Raw genomic sequence first — 17386 nt, 5'->3', positions numbered from 1 at the left:
CATCTACCTGCCTGCCTCCTTCTCTCCCTCTCCCTCTCCCTCTCCCTCTCCCTCTCCCTCTCTCTTAGTTGGAGGCCACAGGAGTGAGAGTGGAAAGTTAATTTCACCAAGGGCCCAATCTGCTAGATGCTGAGACAGAGATAAGTCCCCAAATGGAAGGACATTTTTGGCCTCAACGTCCATAGGAGGAGACCCCTGGAAGTGTTTCAGGAGGGTTGGACCTTGCATTGTGGGACTCGGGGTTTTGAGGACATGTGCTCACATGATGTGCTGTTGCGCTCCCCACACTGTCATCCCAGCCTGCACATTCTTTGGACCGTCCCACATGCCTCTTATAACTTTTTTTTTGGTGCTTCTGCAAACTTTTGGGATGTACATGAAATCCCCATCTATGCATGGATGGTGTTATTTAGGCTATCATTTATCCGCACCCAGATAACGGTCCTGCCATTTGTACATCAGCCAATTGTGATAACTGCTCCACAGTATTTTAGCCTCGTGTTGTGCATTTGCGTTTGTTTACCTTCCTCCCACGCTTCCTCTAAGGAGTACAGATGGACATACAGTGGTACCTTGGCCCACGAACTTAATCCGCTCCAGAATTCTGGTTGTGGCCCAAACTGGTCGTGATCCAAGTCAAATTTCTCCATAAGGTTCAATGTAAATAAGGTTAATCCATTCTGCAAATATTTTTTTAATCACAAATATTTGAAACAAAGGAACAAAGGACAGCACAGTAGAGAACACTAACCTAGGTAGGGGGCAGGTTATTGTTGGAGGGAGAGTCCAAACCATAATCGTGCGACAGTGATCGTGCTGGGAGGGCGGGGGGGGGGGGAGACGCAGGGCAATCATGGTCTTCACCCAATGCAGAGTTCATGAACTGAGGCAAAATGTCTCTGAAATTTCTGTTCACGACCCGATTTGGTCATGAACTGAGGCATTCGTGAGCCAAGGTACCACTGTATATGGATCTCCTACAGCTTTTCCTCCACTTTATCATCACAAGGACCCTGCGAGGTAGGTCAGGCTGAGAAATGCTCAGCTTTTTGGCTGAGCCGGGATTTGAACTCAGGCCTTGCCGATCCAAACCTCTCTCCATTTCACCAATCTGACCCAAATGACTTCGCATCGGGAGGAACGGACACTGCATTCTTCAGAAGACCCAGGCAGTAAAGTGCCTGACCGGGGCAGCTTAGCAAGTCACAGCAAGACCTTCCCTGTCATCCTTTCTGGCTGAGGGGCTCGACCTGGTACTTCTGTGCATCACTTCTGGAGCCCCTGGCAGGGTTTCAGAAACAAATGTAGGAACCCAAGAAAAAGAATTGTTGGTCGCTGTCTGCTGGGTAAAACTTCAGGGCATTCCAGGCCAAACCAGACAATCACTGCACTTAATGTTTTTCAAACCTGCAATCTTCACTTGGGGAAGTGGAGCAGAGCAGAGACCGGGGGTGGGGGGCATGGGGGGCAATTTATCCTTTTTCTCACCTGCTTCTGTCCTGAGAAAATAACACCTGCAGCAGGTATCTGCTGGGGGAAAGGGAAGAGAATCCCCTCTCTGGCACCAGTGCGAGGCTTAGGCACACGCCTGCCTGCCGACACAGACAGTGCAAATAGCACCCTCAGAGGAGGGATTTTCAACCAGAGGGGTGCAGGGCAGGAAAGGGCCGCACCACACCGTTCTCTCCACCCAGCCCGGCTGCTGGACTTGGCCTTCCTGTAAGCCACAAGATGCCTTCCGTGCCTCTTCGTCCCGCACTGCCCCTCGACCTGCCCCAACGCCCACAAGGAGCCGCGCCCGCTTCCTGTCCGGCCCCATCTCGCCTTGCCCCTCCTGGGATCAGCCCCCTGGGACGAGCCGCGCTCCTGCCCCGGAGGCAGCAGCCGCGGCCGTTGTCCGGCTGTGCTGCCGTGATGCTCGTGTGCTCTCGCTCCCTGCCGTCCCTGAGCTGACGTGGAAGGCGAGCCTCTCCCTCGGGCAGGAGCCACGCTCGCTCGCAACGCACAGCGGCACCTGCCGCAGCAAGCTCCCCGTGTCGTCGTTAGGCTGCCCGGGGCGGCTGCTTGCCGACCCGCTGGAAGGCCGGAGGCCCACTGACCTGTGAGCGAGCTGCCACCCTGGCTGAGAGCAGCCGGCTCCCCTGACACGTGGCACGTGGGCCCAGCCGAGTCCCGGGAAGCATGTGGCTGCCGGGCAAGCGGCACATTGCAAAAGAAAGCGAGCAGGGCCGCTGTGGGAGGTGCAGGCAGCTGGGCCCCTTGCTGAAGGGATCCAGGCGGGCTGTGCAAGGGGAAGGCGGCTGTTCGAAGCTTTCTGCACGCAAGAGACACTATTGCTGTTCCGGAGGTGGCCGGCTCGCCCTTCACTTGAGGCGTGGAGCAGAGGCCAGATGGCTGTCCAGCAGTAGTGCCCTGATTTGAGCTTGGGTCAAAGGACCTCGAAGAACCCTCCCAACTCTTAGCCAAGTTTGTGCTCCTTTTAAAGCCGGGTGGCACCCACAGAGATGCTAAAATTGTCCTAAGGACGCAGTTTTGGTGCCCAGTCTTGTCTCTCCCCTCAGCTCCTGGAAACATAGTCAAAGGTTGGAATCAGTGCAGCGAAGGGCCGCTAGGATGGTGGCTGGCTTGCAGGGGAAGCCGTATGAAGAGAGACTGAGGGAGCTGGGTCTCTTCAGCCTTGAGAGGAGGAGACTCAGAGGGGACCTGTTAGCGATGGACGGGTAAGTGAGGGGGTGCCACGCGGATGTGGGACACAACCTTTTTTCCTCTGCAGTGGAGGGCAGGGTGCATTCCAATGGAGCAAGATTTAGGGTGGATGCCAGGAAGTACTTCCTGATGGTTAGGACCCCTAGGGTCTGGAATAGGCTTCCATGGGAGGTGGTTGAAGCCCCATCAGTGAGGGTGTTTAAGGATAGGCTGGACATGCACATGGTAGGCATGTCGTGAGTGGAGCCGGCTGGAGCCAGGGGTCAGACTAGATGGCCCGGCAGACCGCTTCTGACTCACTCTGTGTCTCTGTTTCCAATTGTGTAAAATTCCATAACTGGGGAGTCCGATGATTGATCTAACATCCTGTTTGATGCAGCCCTGCCTGGGATTTTGGCCCTGCTTTTCAAGGGTTCACTGCTTCTCGATGTGGCAAGCACTGTTTTCCTGCACAAAGCGAGTGCTTTTCTTGAACTCATTCATCGGGCATCACGCGTGGTAGTAACACCGTGTGGCTTTTGCGTTGCGGCTCTGCACACATGCGTACCTGGAGTGAGCCCTGCTGAACTTCGCGTGGCTCAGCTATGCATGGACACGTGTCGCGTCGCCCTGTTGGAACACTTGGGAAAGCTCAGTGCACATTTTCAGGGCAATTCAGTGGCCGGTGCATTTGCCGTGTTCAACACAGCCTGCCTTGGATTGCTGATGCTGCTCCACTTCATCACACACACAACACACCCAGAGCCCCTCTGGATCAGGCCAGGGGTCTGCTCTTCTGTTCATCAAGTGGCCAGCTACCAACTTGTAGGATCCCTCAAGCAGAATGTGAGGGCAACAGCACGCTCACACCCATGTTCCCCAGCAACCGGTGCACAAGCCATCCGCTTCCAACAGCATTCTTGCCTAGTCCCCTTTTTCTGTTTTTTAAAGGGGCAAGACATCCTCTCTGCTCCGCGGCCATCCGGGCCCCGGAAGCCACATTCTGTGCTAGATACTTGGTTCTGTGTTGCTCTGCCAGAATTGTGCCCCATGGGAGCTGGCCTTCATTCATCATGAAAGGATTTGAGGAAGCCAAAACTCCCCTCTTGGCTTGAGGACGCATCTTACAGATAGGCTGTCATTCCGGCTGTTTCGTATTTATCCTGTCTTTCGCCAGAACTCTCTCTGCCTTGTTGACAAAGCCCAGGCGGGCCTTCCGGGAACCATGTAGAAGAATGCTGAGCCAAGCATTCTGGGGATGGGAAAAGAGAGGGAAACAGAATTGAAGCTAGCGGGCTAGAGAAATTTAATGAGCAGCTGGTGTCTCCTCTGAAAGGAGGCGGCAGCGAACTGGAGCCAACAACAACTCCTCTGCCAAAGCCATGCGGATCCTTAAAAAGAGCTTTTTTAGGGAAGCTGGTCAGTTGCTCAAAAAACTACAGCAACTAATATTCCTGGTTTGGTAGATTTGAGTTTAAACTGGGGGCAATCATCACAGGAAAGAAAGTGCAGCGTTTGCAGCGATGGAGTGGTACATTCTGACGGAGCTGCTCTTCACTATATTTGCATGGACATGGCTTGATTCACATCAACAGCCCCATCCGAGCCATTTTCATTCTGTGGGCAAATGTGTCTTCCTTGTCTCTTGTCATCCAAGCCACCCCAAAATACTTCACATATCGTTGCCAGGAAAATGTGTTTCCGCCCAGCTCTGGCGAAGTTTGCAGTTCAGTTCCGAGGGAGCAGGGACCTCGGAGGGGAGCTGGTGGCAGGTGACGTCAACGTCCCTGCAAACAGAGACAATCCAGTGGCGCATTCCCTCCCACTCCGACGATGTGCGCCTCCGCCCCCGTGGCCAAGCGCAAGAGTGTGAGGTACAGCTTTGGAACGAGAACCACCTTCTGAAGTGAGCAAGCCAGGGCCCCAGCGCCGCTTGGCTCGGGCTTCAGAATTCCTGCACTCAAACCCCAGAGAAGAAGCGCAACTGAATAGGGAGTGATGACAACTGAATAGGGAGGGGAGACGAGGGCAGGAAGGAAGGGATGCAAGGCAGGCACCTTGCTTTGCAAAGCCCAGAAGCAGCAGCAGCTGCTGCTGTGTGGCCTGCTGGCCCATTTCTGGACGACCTGCCGGTCGCTGGGATTCTCATAAAGCAGGCGGGATTAAGTGGACCTCCCTGAGCACAGAAATCAGGCACAGCTCGACTGCACAGAAAATCTGGCTGGATCTCGGCCTGTGACGTTAAATGGCACTGATTCTAGTTATTGTTGCTCAAGTTGAGCACCCCAAAAAGAAATCAGGCCAGCTCCTGGGCCTGCACCACTTCACTTCAAGGAAGAATGTTTAAAGAAGGGATTCCAGAGAAATCTGCAAGGGACGCACACACAGCTTCCGATTTCTAGGACTATGGCCTGCAAATTCTGCAGGGCCCTTTTTCTGCATATTCTGTGGGCTTGCAGGCTGTTGCTCCCCCCCACCCCCCACATCCACTTTTTTGTCAGCAGGGGGACACAAATTTGCACCTGCCCCTATGCACATGAGCACAAGGGGAGCATTATAGAAAATAGAAAATCTGATTAAATCCATGACCCGATGACAGAACAAAAAGGACCTGAAAATCTGCAAAACATGAAGGAATGGATTCTTCAGCCATTTCTCCTCACCTCAAGAAGCAGTACCCCACCCCCTGCATCTTTCACCCCTAAGGTGATCTGAAGGGGTGCAAGGTCCCTACGTTGCCAACAAAAGGAAAGGAAAGGAAACAGAGACATGTCAGGGTATGCTCTGATTTATGCCATTTTGGGAAGCTCATCTATCCAGTTTCCCAGGAAAACCCTGCCATTTCTCCTTTCCAGGAAGGTCGGTTTGCACGTCCATTCTGTGACAAATGGAAAGGGGGCAACCCAGAAGAATCTACCATGGAGATAGTTCTGATGAGAAGCACAGGCTGCAGGAGGGGGTGGGGAGAAGGGCAGAAGACCGGAGACATATGAGCAAGCTGAAGGACTCCTTCTGCACACACTGTGGCTTTTGTGCTCTGCAACCAGATTGTGTTGGTGTGCAGGTGGATATTTAATTTCATGTCCCATTGTGGGGACTTCTTGGCCAGCCAGTGCAGAGGGATCCTCATCTCACAGGTAATGTTCAGTCACTGCATCCAACAGGGAACTGCTTGCAGTCTTATCAGTGCATGATGGATAATAACAGGATAATAACAGGTGCCAACCAAATCAAGAACCAAACTAGTGGCCGAACAAATCTATCAAAACCAAGGAAACTTTCAGGCGTGTGGCTACCGCATTCAGGAGGGGGCTGTTAGAGCTTGACCTCCGAGCGATAGAGTGGTGGTGGAGCCAGGAACTTCCGTTTGGCCGTGATGATCAAGTTGCCAGTGTTGTTCAGGGAACAGCTGATGGACAGGGGATCCATGTCTTCCGGGAGCTGGCACTTGTGGGTGAAGGTGTTGGAGATGGTGCCGTCTTCAGCCACCTGCAGGACAAGCAAGCTACTGACTTAGACTTTTCTCACAAATGGATCTTGTTATACCGCAAATGCTCCACTGAGTTTGGAGCCAAGGTAAGTTGAGGAGGTCTTCAATGATATCATGAGAACAATGAGGCTCAGATGCTCTGCATGTTCCCCTCAGACCAACATCTTAATCGTTTAGGGAGATAGGAAGGGGGCCTTAAACCGAATTAGTCCAATGCTGCATCCAATTTGCGTCAGGTGTGGGCAAACATCAGGCCGTGTGCTCTCCTGCCTCTCCTACGGCCCTCCACGGTCCAGCAGCTGCAGCCAGGTGGAGCCCAAAGGTGGCTTGGTTCCGTAAGGGAAATGGGTTCCGCAGGATGCATTCAGGGTCAGCCAACTGCTCGCTGTGTTCTGCCAGCCTTATATGCACTGGGGTGGTTCTGATCTGATTTACTGCAGATCTGATTTACTGCAGATCAGGGATCCAAGTCTGATTCGAATGTTCAGAGAAACCTGTTTGTGAAATAAGGTGAGGGCTTGCAAACCCCTCCAGGATATTCCACAGCAAATTACCCAGAGATTGACAGGTAAGAAGGCTTCTGAAGTTAGCCAAAGGGCTGGCCAAAATTAGTCTCGGGCCATGAGCTGCTCATCCCAGACCAACAGTGAGTGATAGCGGCTGACATTGCTGCAGGGGATTGTGGGATCTGTAGTCCTACACACCTGGAGAGTGCCAGGCTGGAGAAGGACCACTTAGAGTTATAGAATAGTAGAGTTGGAAGGGGCCATGAAGGCTATCAAGTCCAACCCCCTGCTGTTGCAGGACACCACGTTACACCTTCCCATTCAGATGGCTGTCCAGTTTCTTTTTGAATGTCTCTGGTGTGGGAGAGCCCACCACCTCTCTAGGCAGCTGGTTCCACTGTCATGTTGCTCTGACAGTGAGGAAGCTTTTCCTGATGCCCAGCCTGAATCTGGGCTGTCACAACCAAAACTGATTATTCCATGTCCTACCCTCTGGCATCAGCAAGAAGAGATCTTGACCTTCCTCTTTGTGACAGCCTTTGAGGTCCTTACAGAGGGAGATCATGTCCCCCCTGAGTCCTCTTCTCAAGGCTGAACATGCCCAGTTCTCTCAGCCTCTCCTCATAGGGCAGTATTTCCAAACCTGGATCATTTTGGTTGCCTCCCACTGGACCCTTTCTATTTTACCTGCATCTTTCTTAAATTTTGGTGCCCAGAACTGGACACAGTACTCCAGGTGAGGTCTTAGAGGAAAGCACCGAGTTAAGACCCATCGAAATAGATGTTGCGCTCCCCACCCCGCTCTCTCCAAGCAACCCAGCTCTGCCTGAGTTCTGATCTCACCTTCTCGGCCTGAATGACAATGCAGTAGTTGTAGCTGGTCACCACGATGTCTTGCGGGTCAAACTGGCTGACATCGGCCATGACCTGGTACTTGTCCCCGCTGGCAATCACGTTGCTGCTGCCCAGAGCAGAGGGATGCCCAGGTGGAGGTGAGCCTGCATGGAGGGTGAAGGCCCAGAGTGGTGAAGCCTGTGGCTTGGAAGCTGCATCTGACCCTGGCAGCTGGATGCCTGGGATGCGTCCCGACAGAGGGCGAGGGGCGAGGAGGAGCAGCTCCCATGACTTTAAGAATCTGGCGGGAGGGAGGCTGTTCAGTGGCGTTTGTGTCCCCTGCTTCGGCAGCTGCTCCTTCCAAAAGGGGGGACGCTGTGCGCATGTTTCCTGCAATTGGCTCTTCAAATCCCAGACGGGAATGCCATGTGTTGCCATTTCCCTCCCGTGCCTTCCCCCAGAAGGGAGTGCTCCGTCTAAGGCAATCCTGCAGTGCCACCGCCCACAGACAGGGATGGTCTCAAGCAGGGGTCCTCAAACTTTTTGAATAGGGGGCCAGTCGAAAGGCTGCAGTGACCGTCGTGGGCCGGTGAGGTGGGGGTGCCTGGGGGCACTGGCCGGTGAGGTGCCATTGGGCGCGCGTCAGGCGGCATCAGGCGCTTGTGGCAGCGGCTCGCTCACTCGGAGATCTCCCAGCAAGTCCAAAACCATCTCCGAGCGAGCGAGCGAGCCACCACCTCCCTGCCTGCACAGCAGGCGCGCGTGGGCAGGAAACAGCAACTTGGGCTGGATGGAAGGCTATGGCGGGCCGGATCCGTCCCGCAGGCCATAGTTTGAGGACCCGTGGTCTAAAGGCTACTTCAGTATTATTCTAGGGCCAGGGTTCGTCTCACTGGCCTTTCAGGGGTCTCTCGGGAGCCAGTGCCTCCGAGGTCCATCCCTTGCAGCCCTCTGATTCTCCACTCAAAAGATTTCTGCTATCGGTGGGGTGGGCAACTTGAGGCAACACTTCTTAGGATGTGACAAAGGGCAGTGGGTCACCGGTTGCACTGGCTGGGTTCCGACAACATGATAATGACCACTCAGTGGTTAGGGCTGGGTTGAATGTGGCTTGTCATGGAACTATGGGTTGCTGTTGAAATACAGCTTATCATGTTGTCTGAATGGAGCCATGCCTTTTAGCCTTGAACAACCCATGAAATGAACCGATGGCTTGTTGTTGGGTTGTGAACTGTGGGTTAATCCCCATGGTTTGTAATCTGGGCTGGGTTCAGGGAATGCAATAACTCACGTTTCAGCAACAACCCACAGTTCAAAAACAACCCATGCTGAATCCAAGAGTGGGTTATCGTGTCATCTGAAGCCAGTCCTTCTGCGGATGCCTTTCACGGAGAGCTGATGTGGTCCGAGAAGGGATAGATCTGGGACAGGAAAATGGTTCCAATGGGCACCAGTGCAACCTGGACCATTTTCCTGGCATCCACCCGGGTGTCCGATCCTCTCCTGTTTTACCTTAAAAGCAAGGAACGATCTTCTCCCCTCCTGATCACTGAATTCACTTCAAAGCAAAGCAGTTGGTTTCAGCCAGTGATATTTGCATTTCCCCCTGGGCCACGTGGGCCTGCTTTGCAAGCAAAGTTGTGCTCCTCCGAGGTTTCCCCGGGATGCAGCATTTTGGCTTCCCGGCAAGGTGTGTAATTCCCCCATGGCTGTTCAAAAGCAAAAAAGCTTTTTTTTTTAACTGCTGCCTTCACCATGGCAGCAAATTCTGCTGCGGGGCAGGAGCAGTTGGGCGGGGAGAGATGCAAACTGTGGGCCATGTTTAGTTCTTTGCTTTAAAGAATTAATTCACCGATTAATTAACAAACTCATGATTAATCTCCTACAATTTCTGTAATAAAGTGACGGCCCGGTTTAAAAGTGAACAAAGCACGGAACGGCTGGGGGTCGGCTGTGTTTGGGGGCTTACAAAAGCATCTTCAACACCCGGTCACTACAGAATGGACCGGGCAAAGTTCAGTCTAGTCTCTCTTCAGGTTCTGAAGCATCTCTTCTCCGCACAATGGTTAAAGGGAGAGCAGATGTCTTTCTTTGCATGCGGTAATCCGTTGACCCACCCTCCGGCGTAGGCTGAAGGACTTGTCCAAACCCAGGGGTCCTCCGAAGGGGTCTTGCTCAGCCTCCACCGCTTTAGCGGATCAGCTCTTGTATCTGAGTTCCTGCCCTTTGTTTGTTTATTTTTTTTCACGTAAAGTTTTTCTATGCCGGCCGCTTACTAAAATTCTCTGGATGGCTTTGCTCCTTCTATAGCAAAACTCCTTTCTGGTTTCCTTGTTTCAACATGCAGAAATGGGATTTTTATGATCGGTCATTTAATTGCCTTTACCTTTTCGTGTATTAGTGGTTTCATATGATGAAACTGCGTTGAATTTCTAGTGTTCTGATTTTTTTAAATTTGATTTTTCAAAGCCACGGCACTTTGGCTATGAATGAGATGGAACAGGCAAAGTTGCCCTTTATTCCAGTAGGTCTCTTACATGCTTCCTTTCCACTGGACTACAACTTCCATCACACCCCTTGAAGAGCCATGCTGGCTGAGGATGATGGGAGCTATAGTGCTCCATACATGGTTGCCTAGAGCACAGCGCTAGGCATGCTGAAATAGAGTCCTGCCATTCCTTGACACCCCCAGGCTGTACCTCTAGGGCCTGATTCTGTGCCCCCCAGGCATTGTCAGGGGAGCATGGAGCTCCGAGTTCTGCACTTGCTGGCCTCGTTGGCTCAGAAATTGGTTTCAGAAAGGGGCATGTGGGGAGCGGGCTGGGCGGAGAAGAGGCTGAAGCCAAGGGCTTATGCAGAATGCAAACAGTGCCCCCCACTGCCCCCCCCACTGCACTCCACCTCCGGCGCTAAGAATGGCCTTCTAGTAAAATGCAGGGCGTGCGACTGGGCAGATCTGGCTGCTGGGCACCCTGCCTGCCAGAGACTTGCGTCCAGAGAGGGAGAGCAACTGGGCTGAGCCCCAAGAGACGGATTTCCTCCCTCCTGGTTCAGGCGGCCTCCACCCGGTGTCCACAGAACCTCCAGCCTGGGTCAAGCACCCTTCCCTGCCTCCATGCTTTCTCCTGCCATGTTACCTTGGCCCAGAGGGTCTCCAGGTGGAGGACAGGTGAGAATCGGGGGTACAAAGAGGATGGATCGACCTCTTGGCCAGATCGTTGTGGCGCCTGCTGCTGTCTTCCCAAGCCGTTCTTCCCATGCGCAGAGACCAGTGTGATAGCCGGTGGTGCCCGGCTCGCCCCGGATTCTCCGAATGCCTCCGCCATTAGCACACCGGCGTCACTGTTACTTATCAGCATTGCAGTGGTATATTTAGGGTCATCTGGACGGCCTCCAGAGCTGCCACTCCCCAAACAGAATTGAAAACCAGGCTCCAGGGACAGGCATTTGATTTGGAGCCAGAGGAGGTGACACAACCAAAAAAAGATAACCCCAAACCTCCAGAGCAAACAAAGCATTCGCAACATCTCACCATTAAATGCATGACGCATGACTGCAACTCCTGGGAAGAAGGCCTAGTGGTCACAGAGCTGGGGCTGAGTTTTGACTACCACACTGAGCTTCAACAAAAGGGTTTCGCGGGGCTGAAATGCAACCATCAGCTTTTAATAAAAAGGCTAACCAACTCTCCAAGAAGGGCTGCCATTAAAACTGCTGGAGTGCAGGAGGAACACCTTCAAAAACGAGAAAGAGACGTCCCTCCTGTGCTTGGCCTTTTCCCTCATTCTCTGGCTGCTTTGAGGCTAATCTGTCAGAAATGATAGCGAAACTTGAAAGCCTCATCTCACCGCATGGACTCATCGGAGCAAGGGGTGCGGGGTGGGGTTCACCAGCCCCACAGCACCCTGGTAGCTGCAGTCACAGATCTCGGACCTGCATTCCTGTGACTTCCCTCAACTACAGCACAGGCGACTCCAAACCAGCAGCTCTGATGCTGAAATGGGCCCCGAAAATGGTCTCTAAGGAAGGCTGGGCGAGGGAAGGCTGCCTCTGCCTGTAGCGAGAAACCAGCTGGGAGGGCTGCGCCACTCCGTTTTCTCTGCCCCCACCCCAATTCTGCTCTGCAAACAAATAATGAAAAACAATTCACAATCTCTAAAGGGTTACGAGCTGCCCTCCCTCCTTCCTGGGTCCTTCTGAAGTTTGAGTCAGCACAGCCAAGAGTGAGGGATGAGAAAGCTGCAGGCCAAAACAGCTGGATGGACACAGGCACCCTCCTCCCCCCCCCCCCCCGATTGCAGCAACATTGGTCCGTGCTCCCCGGGCTGGTCCAGCTACAGAGGAGAACTAGGCAACCAGCCGGGATGCCTGGATTCCGTGGGCACTGGCACGTCTCGGCTGCAGGTACACCTTGCAGAGGGAGTCGGGGGGGGGGATTCCCAGAGATGAGCTAGGGGCCCATCAGATGAGGGACCGCCTCACTGTGAATTGGACAGCTTTGGAGGCCCACCAGCTGCCCAGGGCGGCATGGACTGTTTGTGAAGGGGCAGGGGAGGAAACAAGGGAGAAATGCTGGATCAGGAAATCAGAAAACAGACAGCATGTGGGGCCAGAGTTTGGCCCTCTGAGCCGGGCTCCCCCAGCTCGGTGCCTTCCTGGTGTGCTGGCCCACAGCACCCTTCATGGCCGGCCAGCACAGCGGGGGCATGGCTCGGCCTGCAGCCCCTCGAAGGGGCTGACTTTTCCAGGCGGCTCGAGCCGCTGACTCCTGAGGCTGCCCCGACCGGCTTCTGTCCCACAAGCCCAAAGGGAGAGGTTGGCACAGGAAGCACCTAGCCTGGCCAGGTGCTGCTCGCTCACCTGAGAACCCGTAGGACTCCCGGGCCCGCCCAGGAGCCGTGAAGAGCCCGTGAGGAGGGTCCAGACGGGGCTCAAAGCAGGCCTGGGCCCCGGTGGGGCTGTAGGTGCTGATGTGCTCCGAGCGGAAGGTGGAAGAGGAGGAGGAGCTGCTCCGCGCGGAAGACATGGCCCAGGTGAGCGTCCCAGCCACCAGCCACCAGCTCCCGTCAGCGGCCTGCTGGGACCGCAGTCTGTGTGCCTGCGTGACGGTAGCGGAGGCTGTGGGGAGGGGGGCAGCGGCCGTGTCCTTGGCCGGTCCATCGAAGATGTCCATAATTGGCCGAGTCTCTGGTATCCTGCTTGCTGGAATGCGAGATAAGGGCGCCCGCGCTCCCAGTGGCGGGGAGCAGGGGGTGACGGGAAGGGGGCAGGGTAGCCACCCTCCCTCCCTCCCTCTTCCCACCCTGAGCTCGCTCGTTAGTCACCTGTGGGGACAGTCCTGCTGCTTTTGCCACAAAACGTGACCTCAGACCACGCTGCCTGCGGCAGAGCCTCCAGTGGAGTCCCCCTTCCTCACTGTGAGCCAAGGGATGGCAGCCGTGGCTTTTGGGGGCATGAGACTCAGCGTGCCATAGGAGCAGTGTGGCCCGGTGGTTAGAGCGCCAGGCTGCGTCTTGGGAGATCTGCGCCCTAGGCTCTGCTCAGCCCAGGAATGACCTGGGCCAGGCACTGGTGTGCAGCTGCTTCTACTTCACAGGTTGCAGTGAGGATAACGTGGTAGGGAAGGGAAGGGAAGGGATTCTGGATTACTTTGCAGGAAAAAGGCAGGATATAAACAAGCAAGCAAGCAAGCAAGTGAACGAACGAACGAACAAGCAAGCAGCCCCCTCCTCGCTGCACCCCTGGTGGTGGAAATGCAACCACAACAAAGGGGCGCCCTCACATCTCCTGCCCTTTCTGGACCACCACCGTCTGCGCGCTGAAGTTCTGCCGTGCTCCACAGGAGGGCCCCGAGGCAGCCCGGGGTCCATGAGAGGGCCTGCTTGAGGAAAAGGAGCGCAACCACGGCCATTTGGGGGTCTGGCACGAGAAAGCAAGCTGGTGATCTCGAAATCCATTCTTAGTGTGCAAAGGGCTTCGCGCACGGTCTCCGCCATTCCTGCTAGCGCCTGTGGGTTGGCTGATGGAGCAAAGCTTGCAAGTTGGGAAGCTGGGGAGAGCCTGAGAGACGAGGGCTTACCTACGCCCGTGGTGTAAGTGCGTTTCCTAGCTGGGCTGCACCTTTCACGTGGGACTCACCTTGGCTAGGCAGTCTTCCTCTGCCTCTCAAGTTCAACCTACCCCACAAGGACGTTGCGATGCAAGTCGCTCTCTGATCTTTGGGGGAAGGCACAGTTCCGCGTGCCATTGATCAATCTGCTTGGCACATGTGCCGTGAGTCACATCTGAAACAAAATGTTACCATGCTTCTGCTTTGTTCTCCCTGATCTCTGCAGTTGTCTTCTATGCACCCTTCATACTGCTTTTCTATGCTTCCTGTTGGTCGATTCAATATTGTGTTTCTATCATTATTTAGCCAATGGGGTGTAGTGGTTAGAGTACGGAACTGGGACTCTGGGAACCTGGTCTCCACGCCACCATGAAGTTCCCTGGGTGACTCTGGGCCGGTCCCTCCCACTCAGCCTAACCTACCCCACAAGGTTGTTGTGATGATAAAATAAAACAGAGGAGGGCTTTGTAAGCTGCCCTACATTCCTCACAAGAGGAAAACATGCAGGATATCAATGTAAGGTAGAATGTAAAGTAATGTAGGAGGCACTGGCTTGTGAGGACATGGCCCAGGAAGTATCTTAAACGAACAAACACTTTTTTTAAAGTGCAGAGACTGCAGTACAGCCCCCTGTGCATCTGGTTGCTTTTGCCTCTGAGAGTCTCTGGAGCAGCTCAAACGGATGAGAGGAGGAAGCTGGGACAAGGCATGGGATGGACTCTTGAGCCCCCACAAGGACTGTAGGCAGGGATGGGCAGAGAACAGAGGCCAGAGCCCGAGCCCAGGGCCCGCTGGCAAAAGCCCCTGCTGGACTTGCTCCCGTTCTCGCCGCAGCCTGCTTTCCCCAGCCTCTCCTCTCACCCAGTCAACAGTGGCTGAGAGGAGGGACAGCCCTAGCTGCCACGGCCTCAGTGATCCTGGCTCCCCGCCTAACAGGCTGGTGCAAGAGAGGAAGGGGAAGAGCAGGAGGAAGAGGGCGATGCTGGCAAGGGGGGGGCTCGCTGGGGAGACAGGCCCCGTGAGTGCGCCTTGCCCAAGGACTTGCCACGAGCTGGATCTGCCACTCTCCCTGGCTCACCCTGTCCTTCCAGGCACAACCGAAGCCTCAGCTCCCTTCTGGCACACGCATCCACACCGCTTCCTGGCCGGGGAGGGCTCTGGGAGCGTCGACATGGCTCGTGCCCCCACTTCCCCTCCAGCTATCCGGGCAGCCCAGCCGTGCTAAGCCCGAGTCCAATTGCCGTGCTAAGCTTTTCCTTTGGGATGCAGCTAGAGACCTCTGGATCAGAGACACGGCGAGCTCAGCCGGTGCGTGGCTCGGCGTGAGTCAGCCTGTGCTCGGACCGCACGCAAGGGCCGCAGCTCCAGCCTCATCCCCATGCACACAACCAGCACCAGATTTACGTACACAGGTTTGGGGGACACCCCACAAGCCCTTAATCAGGCCCTTGTGACACCCGCGAAGTGCCTCGGAGCCCCACCTTCCCGGTTCATGTCGATGCCACTTCGAATGCCAGCTCCCGGGGCGCTGAACCTCTTTCAGCCTGAGACTGTGCTCCATTTCAGGGGGTGTGATGGGAGGCCAAAGGGGTGGTCCAAAATCGCCTGCCTAGTTTGAGCTACTGTTCCTGCTGCAGGTGCTCAGCTGTAATTAGTCAGGGAGGCACCGAAGCCTTTTGGAAGCGGTGGAGGGTGCCGAACTTGCAAGGAAATGGGCCGTGGCTATCTGGGAATGCCAAAGCAAGCGCAGGATTGGGAGGGGGTGGTTGGCCATTCCCCAGAAACCCACGGATAAGCACCCCTTGCTGCTGTTCCCTTCTTCACCACAGGCCCCCGTTCCAAGTTTCTCCGTCCCCTTTGCTGGCCCGGCAATGGTCATGGCGAGGAGATGCCACGGGCTTCTTGCCGATTTGTCTTTCAGGGACGGAAGGGTGGCCGTGATGTGGAAGGGGCGAGCAGCATGAGCACCTGGTGGCCTGCGGAGGGCTTCTTGCTCAAGGGCCCTCCCAAATCTGAGCTAGCACGCTCCGTGGGCTCATCAGGACCTCTTGAGCCTGCCGGAGACCTGTGAGAGCGTGCCTTGCACGCGCCAAACTCTGCCATCGTCCACACGCATGGGAATGCCCTCACGGTGGCTCCAATCACAGCCTCTTTGAACAGGGTGGTTATGCGCCTCCTGTGTGGCACAGGGAAGCCCACGCACACATTCTTCACATTCAAAGACACTTCTCTGATTGTAAGAATGGAAGAATTCAAGAAGAGCCTTGCAGGGTCGGATCGATGCTCCACCCCATTCAGCACTCTCTACACGAAGCGGCAAACTCGCTGTCCACAGGATTCCCCAGGCAAGACCCCCACCTGCAGCTTCACCAGGTGCTGCATCTGATAAAGGAGGTTGCACTTGGTCAGCAAAGGTCAGTAGCCATGGATCGTTTCCTCCCACACGAATCTCTCCAGCCTCCCTTTAAAGCCATCCAGACTGGTGGCCTTCATCATTCCCCATGGCAGTGAATTCCATGCTTTAGCTATATGTTGAGTGATGACACAATCCCCTTTATCTGTCCTAAGCCTCCCGCCAATCAGTTTTAAGTGATATGGGACAGGAGAACAATGTCTCCTCCTCCACTTTCTCCTCACCATGCATTATTTTAAACACTCTGTCAGGTCCCCCCTGAAGTGCCCTTTTGCTAAGCTGAATGATCCCAATGGTTGTAGCCACTCTTCCTAGGGGATGCCCAGCCCCCCGATCTTTTTGCTGCCCTTCTCTGAACTTTTTCCAACTCGTTAGCATCCTTGTTCAGATAAGGTGACCATACTGGACACAATATTCTAAGTGCTGTCACACCAACTATTGGTATTTCTACAAAGATTTCTGCATTTCCACATAGAAACGACTATATGCAAATTTACACAAATCAGTGTTCCCTTGGCACCCTTTTTTGTCAGTACAAAGGTGCCAGCCTATTTCTGGGTGATCCTGGGGTTTCTTGGATGCTTGTTGGGGAACCCCAGTGAGAAACTTGGCATCACAGGCATCCTCCCCCGAACACTGACTTGCTTGATGTGTTCCGGGATTATATTCCCAGTTCACACAGATCACCAGCAAGGGCTTGGGGTCATCAGCTGTGGGGCTGAACACAGACCCCATAATCCCCTCTAGATAGGGCTCTGGCAAGGGGCATCTGAAGGGCAGAACTTTTGAAACCCACGGGCCAAATCAAGGATAGGTGAGGGGGGATTCCAGGAGCAATACACTGGGAATGACCGTAACCAGGAGGAATTGGTGGAAAGAGAAGCACACAGAGCAGTCTGATAGAACCAGCCTTTTAATGAATTACAGATACAAACAGAACGAAACAGACACTCGCACCAGCCAGGGGTGTACACCGGGAGCAGGACGGGGCAGAAATCGGGGTACACAGAAACAATATTGTGCGTTTGGAAGTGGCGGGAGGGGAAGAGCGCAAGGCCAGAGAGGTGGGGGCACAGTGGGGGAGGGATGCATAGCCTCTGGGTCACAGCTCTGCACAGGCATCGAGGGGGCAGAGTGGGTGGCAGGAAGGGGCAGCTGCACAGAGATCAGGGCCTGGGGCACGTGCTACAGTTCCACAGAATGGACTGACTTTGCACAAACAGGTGGCACACGATTTGGGAACAGAAGGGAGTCGTGATGACTTCTCCAGCATCCTTGATTAGAAGGGGCATCTGCCGGCAGGATGTCGTGTCCTCCCCCCACCCTCAGCCACCTGCCCCCCCAGGGTG

The 17386-nt window shown here is 54.7% G+C and overlaps 1 protein-coding gene across 1 annotated transcript; it reads right to left on the bottom strand.

The window, feature by feature from the left end:
- Positions 1 to 5457: 5457 nt before the first annotated feature.
- On the bottom strand, positions 5458 to 12612 carry LOC123025679 (heat shock protein beta-7-like). The gene is made up of 3 exons (XM_044434644.1): positions 12376 to 12612; positions 7525 to 7679; positions 5458 to 6174 (listed from the first exon to the last, which is right to left on the bottom strand). Exons 1-3 carry the CDS (start codon positions 12539 to 12541, stop codon positions 6001 to 6003), a joined length of 495 nt encoding a protein of 164 aa, XP_044290579.1. The 5' UTR covers positions 12542 to 12612; the 3' UTR covers positions 5458 to 6000.
- Between the last annotated feature and the right edge of the window lie 4774 nt (positions 12613 to 17386).

This window comes from Varanus komodoensis, unplaced genomic scaffold (genome assembly GCF_004798865.1).
Source record: "Varanus komodoensis strain SLA01 unplaced genomic scaffold, ASM479886v1 scaffold28, whole genome shotgun sequence".
Taxonomy (NCBI): domain Eukaryota; kingdom Metazoa; phylum Chordata; class Lepidosauria; order Squamata; family Varanidae; genus Varanus; species Varanus komodoensis.
The sequence above is the reverse complement of the archived record's forward strand: the minus strand, read 5'-3'. Positions and strand labels throughout refer to the sequence as shown.